Raw genomic sequence first — 20,053 nt, forward strand, 5'->3', positions numbered from 1 at the left:
AGTTCTGGTACACAGTACTTCCTGATAGGAGTTTTATCCAGAGCTGCTATCACCATTGAGTTGCTCCTTGAGTTTGGAAGAAGCCAGTGAGTTCATCCTTCAGTCATTTGGCTTAAATCCCATGGTATTAGCATGATTTCCAAGGAACAAATGAAAAGGATCATCTCCCGGGAGTCTTTCTCTCATGTTCATACTGACTCAGGCAGCTGACAAAATCTTGAAGTTGATCTCAGAAATGTTTATCTGCACTTCTTTGCCCTCTGTCGTCTGGTCAGACCTTTGCAAAATAGTGTCTTTTCACTCACTCATTTGCCAGCCTCTTTCCCTTTGAAGGCTTGGCTCTCTTTTATTCCACAAAGTACAAGACTTTTGACAGAATGACGTAGGGTGTAAGCTCAGGTTGGAGTATTTTATATTTTCCTTGTCTGCACTCACATTGCTCATCTGCTTATAATATTGTTTCATCTGCCAGGCCCTACTGCACCTCGCCATCGTGGTGGCACATGGCTGAAGGGCAGTTTGGGTGGTTTTGCTCTGTCCCTGGGAACATAGCATATTTTTAATTCAGGATTTGGCTGGACTGGTTCCCTAGGCCTGGAGCGATCCACTTGGTATTTAGTAGGTATTCTTTCCTTTATCGTGATAAGGTCCCATGAGAAATCCACTCAGAAGCTGCTTGTCGAAGCAGCAGTCCTTATTTGGGTTGGAGCTGAGGCCATGCCAAGTCCCCTTCCCGCTGAACCCTCTCTGTATTAGCCGTGCCCTGCCGGGCTGGTGTCGGTTTCAGCATTTGCAGCAGGGCTTTGCAGTGTTCATAACTTTCATAGTCCTCCTTAGGCATCTGGGCAAACACTGTCCCACTCAGCAAGGAGAACGATTATTGCTCCTTGCTCCTGTCAGCCACCCAATTTAACTCGCAGCTCATCTCCAAAACACTTACAAACATGTCTCTTCCTTCCCTGTCCATCCAGTGTTCTGGGAATTTGGAACAGGACTTTCTGAAGAGCCTTCCTGTCCTTGCTCTTGGTATTACTTCCTTCATATCTGCAGGGATCTGGCCGTAGGAAGGAGTGCAGGGTCCCCTCATCCTCTGGATCGGCGGCAAGTGGTGCAGCCCTGTTTCCTCTCAGATGGTCTCTGTTGGTCAGACTTCTGCTCTGAGCACACTGGGCAAGAGCAAAGACCCATGGAGGCTGGTGCCCATGCTCAGCAAATGGCCAGCAGCAAGTGCTGAGGGGAGCACAGGAATAAGGACAAACACCGCTGATATTTCTTCTAATATACCTTGGGAAATACCATTGCAGAAAATTCACAGCCTACCCCAGTAGGTGCCCCTGCTCCTTTATTCCCAGTAGGTGATGCCTGTACGTACTCTTCAAGGACTCATATGTTTATGCAAGCATCACTTGCCTTTTCTGTAGGAGGCAAGGGTAGTAGAATTCATTAGAAGTGATCTGTAAGGATGCAGTCAGTTCAGAAATCAAATTTGGTGTTGATAGGAGCTGGACAGGATGAAAGGTTTAGACTCTGTGTGGTGTGTTTTGTTGCATTCTACAGCCTAATTCTCCCAGATTTCTGCATTTGGATTGGCTTGTTGCCTTGGCAATATCCTTTCCTGAAAATTCATGTTTTTCAGTGTATTGCAGATCTCTATTTCTGTCAGTGATCCTACCATATTTGCCAGCAAGCATGCATTTTTATTAAATGCTGTTTATTCCAAAATCTCTTCCTAAGCTGAATTCATGTAGTTGCAAAACTAAAGAACAAGTTAGTTTTGTTTTGTCAAAGCTGATAGAATTGCAAGATGGTCATGGGTGTAGTATTGGATAGGAACCCATCCTTGCAATTGTACCGAGTTCTAGCTAAGCAATAAAAATTGAAGACCCCTCACCCAAAAAAGGTTGAGTAGATAAAACATTTTAGGAGTGCAGTTATCTATCCTGTGGGTTATGTAGCAGACACATTTTGCCAGTCTTTGTCTAGCAGAGCAGAAGACTTCTTACTGGGCTCTTGGCTCCTCTGCACGTTGCATAAAGATCTGCAGAGCTCAAAAGGCAGCGCGTTGTTTTAAAAATAATGCAGTAGAACCTAGCTAGTAGCACGGCTTTCTGTCTGTATTTCCATAAGAAAGCAAGCGTTGGCAATCCATCTTCCACTGAAGGCTGCTGTCTTTTCATCTCCCTCCTTCGTTCACTTTCCTTCTGCTCATTTTAGGTGCTGCTGTCAAGCTACTTCTCTATTTTTTTTCTCAACCTTGAATCCTGTCTAAATCCCGTTTTCCTCTGCATTTGGTTTTAAGATTCTCACTTACATTTAGGGCAGCACCTCCATTGTCCACATCTTTTGCTTTGAACTCATCTCCTACATTTTTCTTCCCCATCCTGGAACTCACTCTTGTCCCGTGTTTTCTGTTTATTTTCCATCAGGCTGTTTGCTGGTATTTCTTGAAGGGACACAAGCAAAGAGAGAAAAATGAAAAGCTAATATAAAAATTTAAAACTGCAGGTAGTTAAATGATTAGCCTGTTTTGGAGCATATTTAAGCATGAGACGTATAGTACAGGCTGAACCATGATGCAACTCACAAACACATTATGTAGCAGAGGTGCCCCATATAGTTCAGATAGCATTTTAAATCATAAAAATCATGTGGACATCTCCCTTGTTTCATTGTCCAAGCTTTTCCCCTAGACCGGAAGGGGTCCGTAGTTTGACTTTGACTGCAGAACTAACTCATAATAAGGGTAGCTAGACCCCAGTTTCTTCCAAGATGATGCTTTTTAGCATCATAACAATACCAGCCATCTTTGCTGTAGGAGCTGATGTTTGTAGCAGTCAGAGATCATGTTTAGGCTGACATCAGCAGGGGTCCTGGCTGGGGCAGTTGTGCATTAAAAGAAACAGGGAGTCATGGTAACTCCTTATTTGGGTGACTGTTTTGTTCAGGCCATCCCCTCATGCCCCCCTGCCGCAGAGCTTATATGCACTGTGTCAAGGATGCTGGAGCCCTTCCAGGGCTGGGACTAACTGAGCTGGGCCGAGAGCCTTGTGACACCATCGTGCACATGGGCTGAATGAAATCTAAAGAATTTAAAATCCCGACTAAATGTGTTGGGACAGAACTGCTGAAAAAAATGTTGTTGTTGAACTTAATTAGCGGCGCCAAATGAGCAGGTCTCACTGGCTCAGCACCCGAGCACAAAGGGAGCATGTCAGGTCATTGCAAGGGCAACAGGAGAATAAAAAGGGCAGAATGGAAAAAAAGACCTGGGCCAGGAGCGTGACACAAGGAGAACTGCCAGCTTCCTAAATGCTTGTTTAGAGCCAGATTTCCAGAGAGGCCGTGAGGCTGGGCTTTGCTGGCTGGTGGGGATTATATGCACCTATGGTTGAGTTGGACTGAGCTTATTTTCTGTAAATATAGGTTGGTTCAGCAGGAATTGTGATGATCCGGAACTCAGCACTGCCTACCCATAATAAATGCAGGTAGCAGGAGAGTTGCTGAAGCTGTAGGGTTTAGGCTGCGTTTCAAAGTCTGGAAGCGTGTCTGAATGAACTGGCTCCCAAAAACAAGGGCAGTTGGGCAGGTTGTTTTGTAAATGGCTAGAGACCTGCTAACCCCATAGCTGTCTGTGTGCTCAGCACACCAGTGGCTGTGGCTGGGTTGGGAATGAGAAAGCTATGAACAAATGGTGTGTCAACCCCACAGCCCGTCCAAGCAAACGGGAGGATGAGTTTGTAGACTCAAGCAACCTCTGGAGCTTGTTTTTCCTTGAATTCTTGCAATCGAAGTGGGATGACCCACAGAAAGATGCTGTAGGTTGATGTGAGGTTTGCTGATTAAAATTTGCTGTGAAAAAAACCTGAACCTTGTGCACCTACACACCTGTCTGTGCATGTGTTTAGTCTTGTCTCATACAGATTCCTTCTCCTATAAATGGGTAGACTTTTTTGTCCTTCCTACCCCCTCTCTCCACCTCAGACCATCATTCCTGCTGTCACAAGAGAAACCTCGGGGTTGACAAGAGCCACGTGCCCTGGCTTGTGTGAGCAGGCATCTCCCCTGGGCTCATGGATTCCAGCCATGGAGGAGGGTACTTTATTATTGCGATGGTGGCAGGAGCCGTGATGCTCCAGCTGAACACAATGATCACAGACCGTGCTGCCCGCTGTGTCTGTGTGTGCCAAGGTGCAGGCAGGACTGAGGTTTAGCTGCTACGTGCTATAGGGAGGAGAAATCTGCTTGCAGACTGAATTCACAGTTGTTTTTGCTGAGTTCCTGCTGCCTAAATTGTTTGAATGTGGCTGCTCTAATTAAATTTCATGTGGAGGACTTTAGGACTACCCTAGCATATTCATATTTAGATACTGTAGGAAAAAGGGGTCATTTGTGTTAGAGTCTGCAGGTAATGACATATAGATTTATGGCACAAGCTTGACAAAGAATGTCTGGCTTATTCAGATTATATAGGCTACATTACTGAAGACAGGATTTAAAACTATTTCAGAGCTATAGTAAAAATGTTTAGGTTTTTTTATATATTGCTACACAGTGGTTTTAGGGAAACTGAACTGCTACTAGATAGGGGATTCATTGTTAAGCAAAGCAATGCAAGTCAAACTAGGAAACACCTGCTTGCCCAAAATATGGGGAGAGGAAACTTCTTCTTTCACTTCTCTACAGACTTCACTGGAGCTTTAGGTCAGAGCACACAAAGAGCAATGGGACTCACCTTTTCCCCTCTTCCTAAAGTAAATGCAATGGGATTAAAGGATGGAAGGGCCAGAACATTGCCAGTATCTCACTGCACACAGAGAGCTTAGTGGGATCCTGGCTAAATAAGAAGTCTAAAGGAGCTATAATAAGGCTGGATTACAAAATTAGTATTTCTTATTTCCTCCTTGAGAGCTGCAGTCAAAGTCACTTAGAATATTTAGGAAGCTAATCTGTCCATTACAATTACTGAGAGCAGCCTGAAATCTAATCTTTTCCCTTTTCAATAGCAGTCTATCCTGCAAATGCAGCCTGTGTCCCAAGTAGATATGCATCTTCACTTGCGTCCTTCATTGTGCAGGTACGCGGTATCTTTGTTGTGCCACACAGGCAAGCCAGAGAAGAGCAGCAAGAAACATGAGGCTTCGGTGCATGTGGGAATCCCTCCCCATCCTCCCGTGAGCAGGACCAGTGTCAGAATTTGCTGGGGACAGGCAGATGCTGGTGGGCAAAAGCGAGGATGAACCCAACCCTCCAGGGTCCAGGGAGTTGGGGTTTCAGGGCCAGCATTTATGGGATTCAGTGATGAAGCTGCAGGAAGAAACATGTAGCCTTCCTGACTCATTAATGCACCCAGAGCTTGCACTTCACAGGGCACAGCTGTGACACACTCACTGCCTTATGGTATACACACTATTTCAGAACTGTCCAATTAGTGGAACTGGGATGAAAATCTCGATAATATGAGATCTCAGGAGCTTAGGACATACTTTTTTCCTGTTGGTACATATCTTCCTTGCATCCTTACTCAACTGGGTGATGTCTCCAGGCGTAACTGCAGCACATGCAGAAATATGATCCCACTTATTTTCCCAGTGGAAAGTTCATTTGTGAAATTTTGGTTTGGGAAATAGTCAAATGACTGGGGATTTTGTAATTATATTTGTAACATTGGAAGCCTAATATAGATTTCTCAGATGGCTATTTTGGTCATCATTCAGTTTTAATCAGTGATAATGTATGTGTCAAGCTTCTTTTCACTCAACTAGAAAAAGTGGCTAAAGCACAGTCTGCTTTCTTAGGTAGCAGAAAATCAAAGCATGGTCATCAAGTAGTCTGTTGATTGTGGATTATAACAGAAAGCTTATTCACAGTGTAGCATTCAAATACAATTAGATTTTCTTTTTTGAGCAACTCACTACTCCCCTCAAATAAGAAGGAGCGAGGTAATAGCAATGTTGCTGGTTTATAAAATATTTAGACAAGTTTGATGGGATTTGGCGATAGAGCATTCAGCTGATGGCATCCTTCCATTATTGAAAAAAACCTTTGATTTTTACAAAAAAAAAAAAAAAAAAGGTTGTAGTCCTTGTTCCTCCAGAAAAGGGCCTGGACTTGTGACCCAAAGGTGCCTAAAAATCTCTGCTCGTGTGTGTGTGTGCATGGGATACTGTAATTTCTAAGCCTGTGGAATGTAGGGGAGGGGATGTGTCGGTAACACTATCTGTCTCACAGGGGAGAGGAGAAGCCAACTCTATTTATAGTTCAGATTCACTGTCAAATGCTATCTTTCACAACAGCTTTATAAATGGTGCAGGACAGATTCTCAACTGGCACAAATGAGCAGAAAAAGAGAAGTCGTGCCAATTCATGTTAGTCGAGAGAGCTAGGGAAATCATCATGAGAGTCAGACAACACTTCAGAAACACTCAGCAGCACTTCGCTGAACCACTGTGACACGCGTCTGCAAGTACAAGCATTACTGTAGATGGCATTTAATCCTGTATTGCGCCTTGGGGGAAGGGAAACAGCCCCTACGCACCGCCCCTGCTACAAAGTCCTTGCCCTGCGAGTAACCGGGGCTTGCGGAGCCCGGCAGAGATGGTAAAAAATACTGGATGTGGAGAATACACTTCATGACAGGTAGACTCAGAGGTTAGGCTTCTTACGCCATAATGTTTTATAAAGTCATCTTAAAATTAACCCGTAATGGCCATTCTCCTGTGCTCAGTGGAAAAATGTCTATTAGGTGTGCAAAACTAAAGTAATACCACAACAGGAATAGCTTATCTTGGCTTTTAAATGCAATAGCTAAATAATATGGTAACATACTCAAAATCACTTCAGTTACATAGGAACCTAATGGCATTTTTACATATAGATAGATGTGGATAGGGGTTCAGAGCCCCTGGGTGACCATCTTGGGCTCTTTTTCTCCTCCCTCTAAACTACCACGAATAAGACTTGGAGCTTCAGCACAAAGGAGGGTTAGTTAAGCCAAGTAAAAGAGCTGCGTGGGAGAGTAAGAGAAAATCGCTTCTTGAAAATAGACTTGTGAAATGAGTCTTAGCCAAATGCATGGGAGATTTGAGGTCTGCTTTCCTGCTAGTCATGTCTTGAGTCAAATAAGATAGAACTGGTGGGAAATACTGTGAAAGCCACATCCCAGTCTAGCCAGCGTCCTCGTGGTTCATCTGTTTAGTCACTCAGCTGTAGGAAGACATCTGTTAACTGCAGAAGGTCTCAAAGCAGAGTCTCTTATCTAACAACACCTTTTTTTTGATGCATTGTTTCTCTCTTACTCTCCTGTTGGGACTGGTTGTCTTCTACCAGTGAACTCTTCCTAGTCTCAAGGATGGTTGATTGCACATGCTCATGGTAGTGTCTCGAAGGTGATGTATGCAGTACCAGGGCTCTTGTTCTTGCGGTTTGTGAGTCAGCCACATTCACTGTGAGCTTTTAGCAGTTTTGTGGTGGGACTTCTTGTAGAGCTTTGTGTTAGCTTCTTCTAGAGCTGTTCTCCATTGGCACAGGAAGTGTTGATGCCACAAGCCCCTGGGACTGGTCCTACTGAACAAATCCAGAAGCTGATGGAGCCCCCTGAAGAGCCATGAGGGTGGTAGATCAGAGCCACTGGCTGTGCACCACTGACAGTTTGCTGGCTGTTGGTAGCCACTTGCAGGTATTCAGGCTGGGAGATGGTGCCCCTAGGAGCTGAACATTTTAAGTCACACTGAATGTGATTTACAGGGAGAGGAGAAATGTCTCTCTGGTGTAGATAACCAGTGGTGCAGATACTCACAAATGAAAATGCAGTTAGTTGCCGTTTTGCTTTTCCAAGCTTATATGGATACAGTGCTCTTCTTCTTTCTTTTCCTACAGGGAAGATATATCAGGGGTCTCCTCTGAGGCTGAGCATAAGTCAGCAGAGTTTTGTCTTGCCTTCCATTGCCACAAATAAGAAAATAACCTTTTCTTCGAGGATTAAACTTAGTTGATTCACAGAGGTGTAGCATTTGCAAATAATTAAAACTGGATTTTGGTACAAAAGAGCACAGTTTGCTGCTGTAGTTTTTGAAGCCTTTTCTGTCTTCCCATTTACATTAAGACTGACAAATATCCATCCATAATCTCTTCAGAACAGTCAGGGATCAGTGCCTAGGCTTGCTTCAAATATACCTGTTATTTTCAACAGGGAGGTTTACTCCATGTCATACAGGGGTATATGAAGGGATGATCAGTTTTCCCTTTATTCATCTGATCAATGTTTTAGTTGCTTTTATCCATCCTTCTGCATCAGTTGAAGGTACGGTGGATCACCTTTCTTTCTCTATGTGCAATACAGCATTTAAATGTGCAACTAACTTAATCCACACCTGAAAACACTGACAAAGAAGTTGCAGGTTGACTTATAAGTATTAGAAATGCTTTGATCAAGAATCTCCTCTTCCTTGAAGGTAAAATAATTCTTCCATTTAGGCACTAAGGAATTTACACATACCATTCTTTCACTCAGTGCAAAAACTCAACAAATTAAATGCATACTCAGGCAGAGTATCAGATCAGAATTTTGAAGTATTTTTGTTAGTGGAAATCACTCTTTATTTAAAGTGTATTTAGTTCTTCATCATACTACCCAGTGTCTTCAAATCCACTGGATTTTATTATCCATGTTAGCTCATTAATTTATTTCCAGCATCTTCCTCAAAATCCATAAGAATTATTAATTCCTTCTTACATCAAAGAGCATTTTAAAGTATTTTGTTTGCCTCGCAGCTTGAATGTTGTTGTGTGTGTTTATGGGGGAAAATTCCTTCCTAGTTGCTTTGCTTCAGGACTGCTTCTCAGGGTTCAGAGCTTGATTTCTCAAGGACCAGAAGAAAGGAGGAGGGTCTCATGTTGCTTAGATGTGCTGATCTTTGCAATGCTGAGGACCCTTGTCTCTTGGCAATTAGCACTCAGCCCCTAGCACCTTGTATCTGGTAAAGATGGCATTCAAGTAAATTATTAACTGTTGGTTACAGTAGCTTGGTTTGCACAACATTTGACATTAAAACTGGCCCTTACTCCATCTGTGTGCTTTGGAGTGAGACCAGAAACTAAATTTATCCGGTCCTGGCTGCAGGGTGAGCATAGCTGCCGGTCCTGCCTGTGGCGCTCACCGTGACCCGCTCTCCTTATCAGTTTACAAAGAGGAGAGCTTCCTGTTGGTTTTCAAACTTTTTGAATTATATTGGACAGGTTTGCTCTGCTCTTCTCATGATTATTTAGACATAAGTGCAGTTCTGCCTCTCCTCTTTTATTTTTTAGTTGTGGATAAATGCTGCTCGGCAGGGCAAGCAGCTACTCAGTTTAGCAAAACAGCTACAAGAAAAAAGGGATGTCGAAGTTCTTATCTGCTTTTTAGTTATTTAAACCCTCTAAAGTAACTGGATACCAGCTTTCAAGCTTTTCTTCTAACTCTCAGGTGTAGAAACTTGATGCTTTTAAAGAACAGAGTCAGAAGTCTCACTCCATGCACTGGAGACTCCAGCCACCAATATCAGGTGACCTGCAATAGGATTGGGGACTTCAGTGTTGCTGACTTTCAGTATTTTTCTAGGTAGCAGCAGCAGGGTAGCAAAAAGGGCTTACGCCAGCTCTGCGTCACCAAGGAGTCCTCTCTGATCCGGTCCAACTAGCTCTACAACACATTTGAAAGAGGACTAAGTCACCTTCCCGGCTGCTTTCTGATCATATCTCCAAATGTTACAGTTTGTTAGACCAGTTTACATTTGTATCTTCTTGACTGCAATGGTAATTCTGTTCATTAATTTTCCCTTTGACAAAAAGAGCTAATTTAATACCTGAATTTTAAAGATGCAGAGCTCCTGAATTGGTAAATTTTGAGATGATTTCAGCACAGTACTGAAAATACTGGGTTTTGTCCCAGAACAGACATAATGAGGTATTACTAACTGACATTTCAGGAAACAATTTGTAAAAGAGAAATTCCTTTCAGCATTCACTGTAGTTATCAGTGATGAAGTGACAACAGAAAAAGCAACATGATAAGAGTTCCCTGCTTCAGCCTTTCCAAGCGAGAAAGGGTGTTCCCTGTAAGGGTCAAGCCAGAGCAGTACTGCATGCACAATTAAGAAAAATCACACAGAAGATAAGTGACTTCTTTCAAAGCAATTTTCTGCCTTTTTATAACTTGGGCAATATTTTTCTGTTTCTCCAGCAATGCAATTGGTCCCCTCGTTGCGCTCTGGCTTATCTATGAACAAGGTGGTGTAATGCAAGAAGCATCAACTCCCGTCTGGCTGCTGTTTTATGGAGGTGTTGGGATCTGTGTGGGTCTCTGGGTCTGGGGTAGAAGAGTTATCCAGACCATGGGTAAAGACCTCACTCCAATTACACCGTCAAGGTAGGTGCACAGTTGTCATTACAGTTGTGTGAACTTTGTGTGTGAACCTATCCGAGAAATTGCTGCTCCGGTATTTTGTTTGTAATGCTGTTTGCTGGATTTGCCGTGCTTTGATTTTAATGATAACCTGGCTTCGACTTCGCCATCTTTCAAAAAAATGAAAGAAAAAGAGGAAAAGGAGAGAAAGAAAGAAAGATAGAAAGAATGAGGAAGAGAAAGAAAGAGAGAAAGGAAAAAAGATAATCCTCTAAACTAATACTGAATGCATTTGAGGCATAGAGGTCTACGTGAACAGAGTCTTCTGCCGATGACCTAATTAATGTGGCAGAAGGTGCATTTGAAAATGACAGGATTACAGTGGCTTTCCCATTGCGCTTCAAACTATTAAAACCATATGTATTCATTACAGTAATTTTCATCCTTAATGCGTACTCGACCTCTGCTGGTGCTTAACTGAATTACTAATTAGGCGTGATTCACCACAGCGTAGAGTAGTGAAAGTCCCTGATGCAGTGAGCCGCGCAGCCGGGTTACTACAGATGACTAGCCTGTGCCGTTCCCATTATTCAGCCCTTCCTTGTTTTCTTAACTTATTCCTATGACAAAAATCAGTTGGAGATAAACAGTCGAAAGAAGAAACGGGTAAGACTTTGGCACGCTGCATGGTATCAGTCCAAGCTGATGCAAAGAGTGATTGTGAAGTGTTTTCTTATGCTTCCTGCAGTGGATTCACTATTGAGTTGGCTTCGGCGTTCACAGTTGTGGTAGCTTCCAATGTTGGACTTCCTGTCAGTACTACACACTGCAAGGTATGCCTTTGCCCAGCGACTGCAGTCAAGGCAGTCTGGACTGTTCATCTTAAAATTGTGCCGCTCGAGCCAGCGGATAATGGCACAGTGAGGGGAAAGCAGCTGCTCACGGAGGACAGTGAGGTGGAGGTGTGTCAGCGCGTCTCAGTCATGCCAGCGACACCGGAAAATAATCAGGCTTCCAAAAAACACATTGGAGTTGTCGCAGTGAAGTCACTGCAGTCAGGCACAGTGTGAACTCCATAGCTGTGGTTAAAGAAAAACAGCACTTACAAAAACGTGAGTCCAATTTCAAAGCAAATGATTACATGGAAGAACCTGGTTTCCTCCGATGGTGCCATTTGAACCTGGCTGGGTAGCATTTCTCCCTTGTTCAGAGGCTGCGCACCATTCATCATTTATACTTCACTTTCTTGATAAATGCATGGCATGGGATTTCCTGCATATAACTCTTTTACTACATCTTTTTTTTTTTTTTTTATTTCTTCACAGTGGATTTTGCATTGAAGTAATGTGTGCGCTAACGGTACTTGTAGCCTCAAATGTGGGTATTCCAATAAGCTCCACCCATTGCAAGGTATTGGAGTTTGCAGTGATCACATCAGTAAATCACATCACTAGGACAAACCATAACAAAATACAAGAGATACCAGTTGTTGCAGATTGCCTTCACTATGCGATGAGCCGTGCAGACAGCGATCGCAAAATAATGACTTTTAAAGCCAGTATGACGAAGCAAAGTCAGCGTTATAAGTAATTGCACAAAAGTCTGGAACATCTTTCACCCTTACCTGATCATATTGAACTAATATAGACATATTAAAGTAATGTAGACTTGTAGTTTGTGTGATCCTGTTTACGTGTATTTTAGAGCCACCTGTATGAAAAACACTGCTACATCATTAAGCTAATACTTTAATGTCTCTCTTCTCATAAACCAACTTGTCCTCACTTTTGTGCATTATAATACAGAATCAGGCCCTTTTAATTAGTTCTTTGAACAGCATTGTTGGCCTTTAAAAAAAAAAAAAAAAACACAACAGTTTGAAGTATAGATATAGGCTGGGTAATGAGCAGAATTTTATTTTGTCACATGACATGCTGTGTGAGAAGACATTTATATTGCTTGTAGGCAACAGGGAGCATGTGGACATTTACATTGCTAGAAGTACATAGTGGAAATTTGAAATTTTGTCCCCCAGAAAATTCCCGAGTCAAATATCCCATCTTTCTTTCCTTTGCTTCCCCATGGACTTCCAAGCTCCTTGAAATTCAGAGCTGTCTGTATCCCTCACCCTCTGGCAGGGTGTGGGGAAGCCCCTCCAAAATCAGAGACCCCAGAATGGCAAAGCCCCTCTGCTTTGGGACATACCACCAAGCCCTACAAGAGCCAGATCCTGTAGGATTTGCTACTACACCCTGGGGACCTTTGAGACCTTCCAGCTCTGGCTGGGGCTGGGGCAGGCAAGTTTTCAGGGCTCACTGGTCCACAGCATGGCAGGCAGGCTGGCAAGAAGCCGGGCATCCTTGCCTGTGACATTGACCTGGTTTCCAGTGAAAGAGTCAATGAAATCCACACATCCTGCAAAATGCCCCAAGTTAGTTCAATTAGCCTTTTTCTGGTGAAAACCATTCCTTCAGAAAGCCTTCCTCTATTGCAAAATCATTTCTTTCTTCTGCTTTAGAGGTCTCTTGAGAAGCAGCCAAGGCTGAGCTGCTCTGAAAGGCTGTTCAGATTTCCTGGCGTTGGTCAAACTCTGGTTCCTCTGAATCAAGCAGGGAGGGGAAAAATAATAATGTGATCCACTTCTAAAAATGCTAGCCTGAAACCACCTCCCTTTAAGCTGACTGGTATATCAAAAGCATGACGAAGAATTTGCCAGGGAGAATAATACAGCTTTGATTATCCCAGTTGCGTGCCTGAAGCACTTCTAGCCAACCATCGTAAAAGAGAAAATACACTTTAGTGCAGACAAATAGACCAAATTTTAAAAGAAAATGTCTTGGAAGCCATAAGCTAATGAGAGGGCAGCATTAGGAGGTATTCATTGACTCAAGGCAGTTAAAAGCTTGGTCTTTTCTAACTGCAGAGCAAAATAATTATTTTTAAAAAATACTTCCATAAAAGCAGTTAATATGGTTAGTCTGTGTCTGCTCCTTCTAGTTTGCTGTATCTCATTAGATGGATCATTCTTAATGGGAAGATCCACTTCACAATAGGATTAGACTGTTCCAGGATGTCACATTATTATAACTGACTCTGCGTTTCAGCAAAATGAGATCCTGAGTTGAAAGATCCTAAGTGATTAACACAAGATAAAGCAAGCACTTGTAACAGATGTATTCCTTGTTTTCTTCAAGGGCCCACTGAAGGAGTAAAAGAACTATTATATATCATTTACTCCATGGGAAAATGCCTCTCTGAAAATGCTGTCAGCCGTTGAGGCAGAAATGCCTTCTTAAAAATCAGCAGAAAAATTATTTTGCCCTAGAAATCAGAAAGAAAATGGTGAGCCTAGTCCTAAGTCTCTAGCATCAGAGAGTGAGAATTACACTTCTCCTCAACATTTGCTCCACAGCAAAATAGAATTTGCTAAAGTGGGAGCCCTACCGAAGGGGTGTCAGTCAACTGAATGTGCAGCTGCTAGAAAAAACGGTGGGAAAGAAGGAACAGCATGAAACACCTTAGGTGGAGGGAGACATTTTTGATGTGAAACAATATACTATAATGAAGAATGGAGACCAAATATGAAGGTAAGCTCTGGGCAGCAGTTTTCAGGTCTTGGAGCAGACCTTGGTGACAAACTGGAGATGGGTAGCAGGAAGAAAAGCATTAGCTTCTGAGAAAGATTCGTCAAGCCCTCTCGGATCAGGAGACCTAAATCAGAGGCTTTGGTCTACATGAGGTAGCCACTGCCTGATATGCCTGTTCTAAATATACAGCCCAGCAGTTTTTCCACGCTTGGTGCCTGCTGAGAGCCTGAACTGCACCTTTGTCCTTGCTATGAGTCAAAGGGGAAAGTCCCTATGAAAGCCTCCAAGTCAAGAGGGTCTGAGGGAAAGATCTAACCTTTTGAGCCTCAAAGGAACTTTGTGAGTCTGAACACGGTAGCCACGTTGCTCTGCTTTCACCCCTTCAACCTCCCTTGGAACTTAGCACTGAAAAGCTGGTGTGGTGTGAATGCATACCTTGCCTTTCTGCTGCCCAGGTAGGCAAATGATTATATTGAATCACCCACATAGTGCCTGTTAGGTATTCTAAGATATGAGATGTAGAAATTAAACAGGCATTTCTCAGCTGTAACAGATTGAACGTGTTCACATACGGATAAAATTAAGTGCAGGAATTAAATGCTTTTTCTGTGCAAAAGCGACTTTGCTGAGGTCACACTGTCAGCTCCATTTTGCTATTATGATTTTATGGTTTTGAAAAATGTTCTGTGTTGCTATGATGGAATTGTAATGTTCTGTGTGTTATTATGATATGCCATTGCACAGGAACAAGAGAGCCAAAAGCATTTCTGTAATGCTTTAAGCAGAGCATACTGAAGGCAAACTGCACTGGTTTCAAACCAATCTCAAAGTAGATATCATCTGAAATTCTGCAGACGGTGTAGTGTTCCTACACCCAAGTTTTAGCTACTCTCCTAACCTCTAGTCCATCAAAATCACTATTAATAAACTAAACTATAATAATGTTTAAGACAGATTACCAATGCCATCATTGCTGATACCTTTTAAATTTCAGGAAGGACTCAGAGATTATCGTACGTAGACTGCAGACTCGCTCAATAAGCAATGCTTCTTGTTGCAAGCATGATAGACGGATGCTAAGGATGTGCAAAATGTAAAGCAGAGCCTAACAGCTGAGCTGCTGAAAAACCAAATGCTGTTTCATCGGGTTAACGCTTTGATGTAGTTGGAAGTGTGGGGTTCCTCTTAGCTGGGCACCTCTTAAATACACTTACACCTCCTAGAGAATAGCATATTGTCCACTCAAGGGGTATGCAGATTAAATATTACCCAACAGATTTTGTTATTGCTTAAATATTATCTAAGAGATTTCCTTATTGGATCAAGCTTTTGACCAAGGCCTTTTCAGTCCTCAAATATCAAGTTTAGTTTTTCCTTGTTCTGTCACAGACACTTTTGTGAGTCTTATTTCCTTAGAGTTACAGGGTCTTCCACAAATAACCCTTTTCTCCAAAAGGAAATGTTAAGCAGTAGTTAGAAGTTAAATAGGTGTTCACAAAAGATGCTGATTCAATATCCCAGTCCTATCTCTCCCTGCTTCTCTGTCCTTCCAGCATCTTTTGTTTTCCTGGCTCTGCACGTGTGGGGAGCAGCCCATCTGCCAACCTATAGGCAGGGATTGATACTCCTGTTCAGAAAACAAGCACGGAAGAGGAGGCAGGGATGGCATTTCAGGGAGCACAAGCCCAGCTGTCTCTTGGAGTTTCCTTTCCTTCAAAACAGGATATTCCTTCCTTATTTCTTGCTGCTTTACGATGTGCTTAGAATAGACTTGCACTGATTTACACGTTTTTGTTAATGGCCCGGAGGGCCACTTTCAGGGCAGAAAGAAAACACAGCATTTCTGAAGTTTTTGCATCATTTCTTACCGCAAATGTTTTTCTCAGTCCAGTTCTTTCTTAAAAAATAATACATCCGAGCTTATTAACTGAAAACACATTTGAAAGAAGAAAAGGTTGTAGCTTTGCTCAGGCTGCAGTGTGTTTTGTCTTCAAAAACACTGACCTACCCAGCTGCCCTGGTAGCAGTGCCTTCAAAGGATATTTTGGTCATTTATCCATTCCCCACCTGAAGCCAGACCTCCTGATGTCTTTGCCGTTTGCATGCCACAGAGCAAACAAGCTGATGTCTTTGTCTGCAGAGAGAATTTCAGCTCTGGATGCTTTGCTAGGTTGGCTGGTCCAGAAGGGCTGGTTTTCCTCGGAGGGTTTGGACTGATGAGTTTGATGTAGGGCAGCTGTACTGGGTCTAACCTCATGCTGGCTGTCTGACCCCTGCCAAGTTACCATTGCTGTTATAGGGTGGGGTCAGCACTTATATTGCTCTTGCTGCCCTGTTTATAGCTCACAGGACTGAAATATATAGGTGCTGTTTGGAGTCAGCTCTGTATACCAGGCAATAAGCTGCAGAGGTTCGGCAGCTGCTGGGTGAACGGGCAGGACATCCCAAACCAGCAAGAGGACAGGCAGGTAGGATGGGAACCATACTAGCTATCCCGACCTGTCCCATGACACCCTCTCCAGCAGACCCTTAAAAACAACTTTTCGTGATTTAGTCCACAGTCTGGCCAGACTCGGTGGATGCTTGCCTTCTCCCTTACAGACCGAGTCAGGCACTGGGTGGGTAGAGGGCTGCTTCAGATGCACTGACAGTTGATCTGAAAGCTAGCAGAGCAGAGAAAAGCCCACAAGCGTATTTATTTTTTTGGCTGACCCCAAGACCCATGAAAAACAAGAGATCATTGAAAAATAAAGGTTAAAGCACCCTGGAATTGTTGTTCTCCCATCACCCCACCAGAACAGAGCCATCGTCATCATCATCAGGGGCTCCTTTATCTCAGAGCATCGCTTGGTATCAGCTGACTGGCATTGGTGTGTGGCCATGGGCATGTTACGGGCACTCAGACCTACCCCTCACATCTTGTCTCCCTCTCTCTTCCCCACACTCCCAAGGTTGGCTCTGTGGTGGCCGTGGGCTGGATCCGCTCCAAGAAAGCCGTCGACTGGCGCCTTTTCCGCAACATCTTCCTGGCGTGGTTTGTGACTGTGCCGGTGGCCGGCTTGTTCAGCGCTGGGGTGATGGCACTGCTGATGTACGGGATCCTGCCTTATGTCTGAAAAGCCTCCTCTGCTGGGAAAAGGGGAAATGGCCAAGCTACTACCAGGGGAGAAGCGTTCCTGTGAAACAACCAGTCAGAGAGGATCCATCTTCCATATCTAACTTCTTATCTACTGTACATAACAATGTGTCATATTGGTGACATGGTGATGTGGTGCCATTTCTTATATATTAAAGAAATATATATGCATATAGTAGGTAACAATACCTAAGTTATATTATCAGTGGGGTGAAAATAATTGCCTAGAATTTAATATTTAGTAAAATTTGTACATAGTGTATCATTTTGGTGGCAATTTTTTAATCTTTCAAAGAAGAGTATGGATTAGGAAATGTTTCTTGTCCATTTGATATAAGAAGAAGCGAGGTACAGGACTGCATAACACATGAATTTTTTTAAAGCTATTAAGATACTGGAACAAAATAAAATGTGCAGAAGTGCTTTTCATAAAATAACTTTGTTCATATCATATTGATCTTTGTGTATCATAGCGTGATGGTTATGGCTGTGTACATACTTACAAGCAGTAACTTTTAAATGGTGCATTTCCCTTATATATTTTGGATAAGAAAGTTTAGGAAGTACCAAAGAAGCAGGGGAATAGCTTGCTGATAATAAGTTGTTGTCTACACGTGTGGGCGTGTGTTGTGTATTCCCACCTCTAATTCAACGTTGTTTTCACCAAGCTCCCACCAGCAAGGCTGGGACAGTACTGTTCATGTCTTAATGTAAGTTAAAAAAAAAAAAAAAAGCACACAAAAAAGTTAGTTCTTGTTACTCAGTAGGCAGACCACAGTTCTCCACATTAGCTGATAGTAGGCTGACATCATTTTGTGGGTTGAATTTGAAGTGTCTCACTGCTCACCTTCTACCTTTCCCCTTCAGGTCTCAGCTCCCAGTTGCCCTGCTGTCAATTCCAGCAGGAGAACAGACTGTCAATCTCCCCTTTTTCTGTCCATCCAGCCACAACCACATACTCTCAGGTACAGGAGAGGGACCATGGGGTCCTGTTCTGACCCCCACATACAGAAGAGAATGGCAGCAGCAGGTAGGAAATGGGCTTAGCCCTGGTTTTGTGGTTGAAGGTATGGGCGCCTGCAGGAGTGCTGACCCACGCAGGGGCTGGCGTGAGGAGCACAGCAAGGATGCGAGCAGATGCCAGGTCCCCCCTCAGCAAGTCCCATCCCATGCTGCAGCTCACCATGCTGCCAACTGTGGGGAGGAGATGGGAACCTGGCCCTGGTGGATGGAGGTTGTGTGCTAACCAGCATTTGGGAGGAGATTTTTTCATGGCAGCTCAGGGGGAAATGGCTAGCTACATCCCCTACATGGCTTTGGAAAGCACATTTGGGTAAAGCTTACTGTTTCATGGGTGGGAGGCAAAGGGCAAGAGGTGCCCAGAGGAGGTTGGGAATCTATTACTGTTTAAATGCTGCTAAAATTTTGATAAAACGTTCTTGGTACTCCATTGTGACTTTTCCATTGGTCATTCATACTAAATTTATAATAAAAAGATAAACAGCCCCTATCACTGTTTGGCTCTTGGATTTTTCGAGCATTACTCAGACACGCCAGCCGTAACGGGAAGGCTCCACAGGCAGCTAAAACTTACTCCTTGGCATCTGCTGCCTTTTGTTCTTTGTCCGCTGGGGTCAGCAGGGATGAAATCACGCTCTGTGCGGCGCTGACAAAACCTTTTTCTTCCTGGCCATCCCGGCAGCCCCAGTGTCCAGCTCTCGCTCTGCCCAGGGCTTGGCTCATGGGTGTCTCCTCAGCGAGGTTTGGGAGCTCAAGAGTTGCTTTGGATGTGTTCTCTGGGCACTCGCTGGCACTGACTGCCCCCCTAACCCTCCTTTCTGGGGCTCTGTAAGCATCCCTGTTGCTGCAGCACCATGATGCTAAGTTTCCAACCCCTCTGAAACCCTAGAGCTGTGGTACAAATAGTGCTGGCAAATGGGTGGGGCCCATCAGCAGCGGCTGAGTGACCAGAGCAGCCAGTAAATGCACAAATATAATTTGGGACCTGTGGAAAAGGGTGGAAGGACTCACCCTATCTTAGCACTTGCATAAACAAATGCCCGTCTAGCGGCCCAGCAACTTGCCACCTTGTTTTATGTATGGAGACAAACCAGACTTACTCCACCGGCAGAGACCCAGCTGCAGCCCTGCCAGACACAGGCAGTATGCAAAGGGTTCTGCCAGCTCCAGGGGGTATGTGATAATCTCCCAGCACATGCAGCTGGGCATCTGTCAACACATCTGTGAGTAAAAGGTTATGAGGGAAATTGCCAGAAAGGAAGCATCTTCAAAATATCCCCTCCCTAAATACAATCACCTTTAATCTGAAGAGAGATGGAAAACCTGAAGTGACTTTCGCCACACCTCAGGGAAGAAGAATTGCTGCAGGGGAAGTGCAGCTGCCGAAGTACCCTGCAAGTACAGGCATGGGTAAAAAGACCTTTACTCAGGCAGCAGTCAAAATAGGTACAGGTCTATTTTCAGAGCAAGAAATGGTGATTTTCTGCATTTTTGCAGCAGCATGTGGTCTTAGTGGGGCCCAAGAGCCAAGCCTCATTTAGCCAAGACCTGTTCAGCAAGCAGATGCTGAAGGACCTTGACAGAGACATGGGATGCTGTGCACCCTGCAGGGCTGCCCCATCCCCTGAACTCAGTGCTATGGCAGAGGTTTTCCTGCCAGGGTTCACAGCCACCAGGGCTACAGCCCTGGGCAGGGCACAGGACTTAAGGTCACCATCAGGCAGACCTTGCTGCATGCTGGGTAGGAGCGTGTGCAGGCTGCTGGGGGCTGGATGCTCACCTTTCAGAAAAGGTGAGGGCAAGAAACAGGTCATGAAGTTAGAGAGACAGAAACCTGATGAAAATATTTATTATAAGTAAAAACTCTTTTAACTGAGGAAATGCAGTCCGAATTTCAGAAACCAAAGCATCTACTGTGGCTTATGGACGAGT

At 43.8% G+C, this 20,053-nt stretch overlaps 1 protein-coding gene across 3 annotated transcripts in view; it reads left to right on the forward strand.

The window, feature by feature from the left end:
* The window catches only part of SLC20A2 (solute carrier family 20 member 2), a 39,238-nt gene extending 20,627 nt beyond the window's left edge, over positions 1 to 18,611 (forward strand). Inside the window, exons 9-11 of one of the 3 annotated variants that reach the window (XM_026847600.1) lie at positions 10,217 to 10,402; positions 11,704 to 11,788; positions 16,917 to 18,611. In XM_026847600.1, coding sequence (XP_026703401.1) covers positions 10,217 to 10,402; positions 11,704 to 11,788; positions 16,917 to 17,081 — 436 coding nt within the window. In that variant the 3' untranslated portion in view covers positions 17,082 to 18,611. Of the gene's footprint in view, positions 1 to 10,216; positions 10,403 to 11,126; positions 11,212 to 11,703; positions 11,789 to 16,916 lie in introns of all 3 variants that reach the window. The other 2 variants (XM_026847598.1, XM_026847599.1) reach the window with 2 other exon arrangements.
* Positions 18,612 to 20,053: the final 1,442 nt, after the last annotated feature.

Source organism: Athene cunicularia (genome assembly GCF_003259725.1).
Source record: "Athene cunicularia isolate RWA chromosome 4 unlocalized genomic scaffold, athCun1 chr4_part2, whole genome shotgun sequence".
NCBI lineage: Eukaryota > Metazoa > Chordata > Aves > Strigiformes > Strigidae > Athene > Athene cunicularia.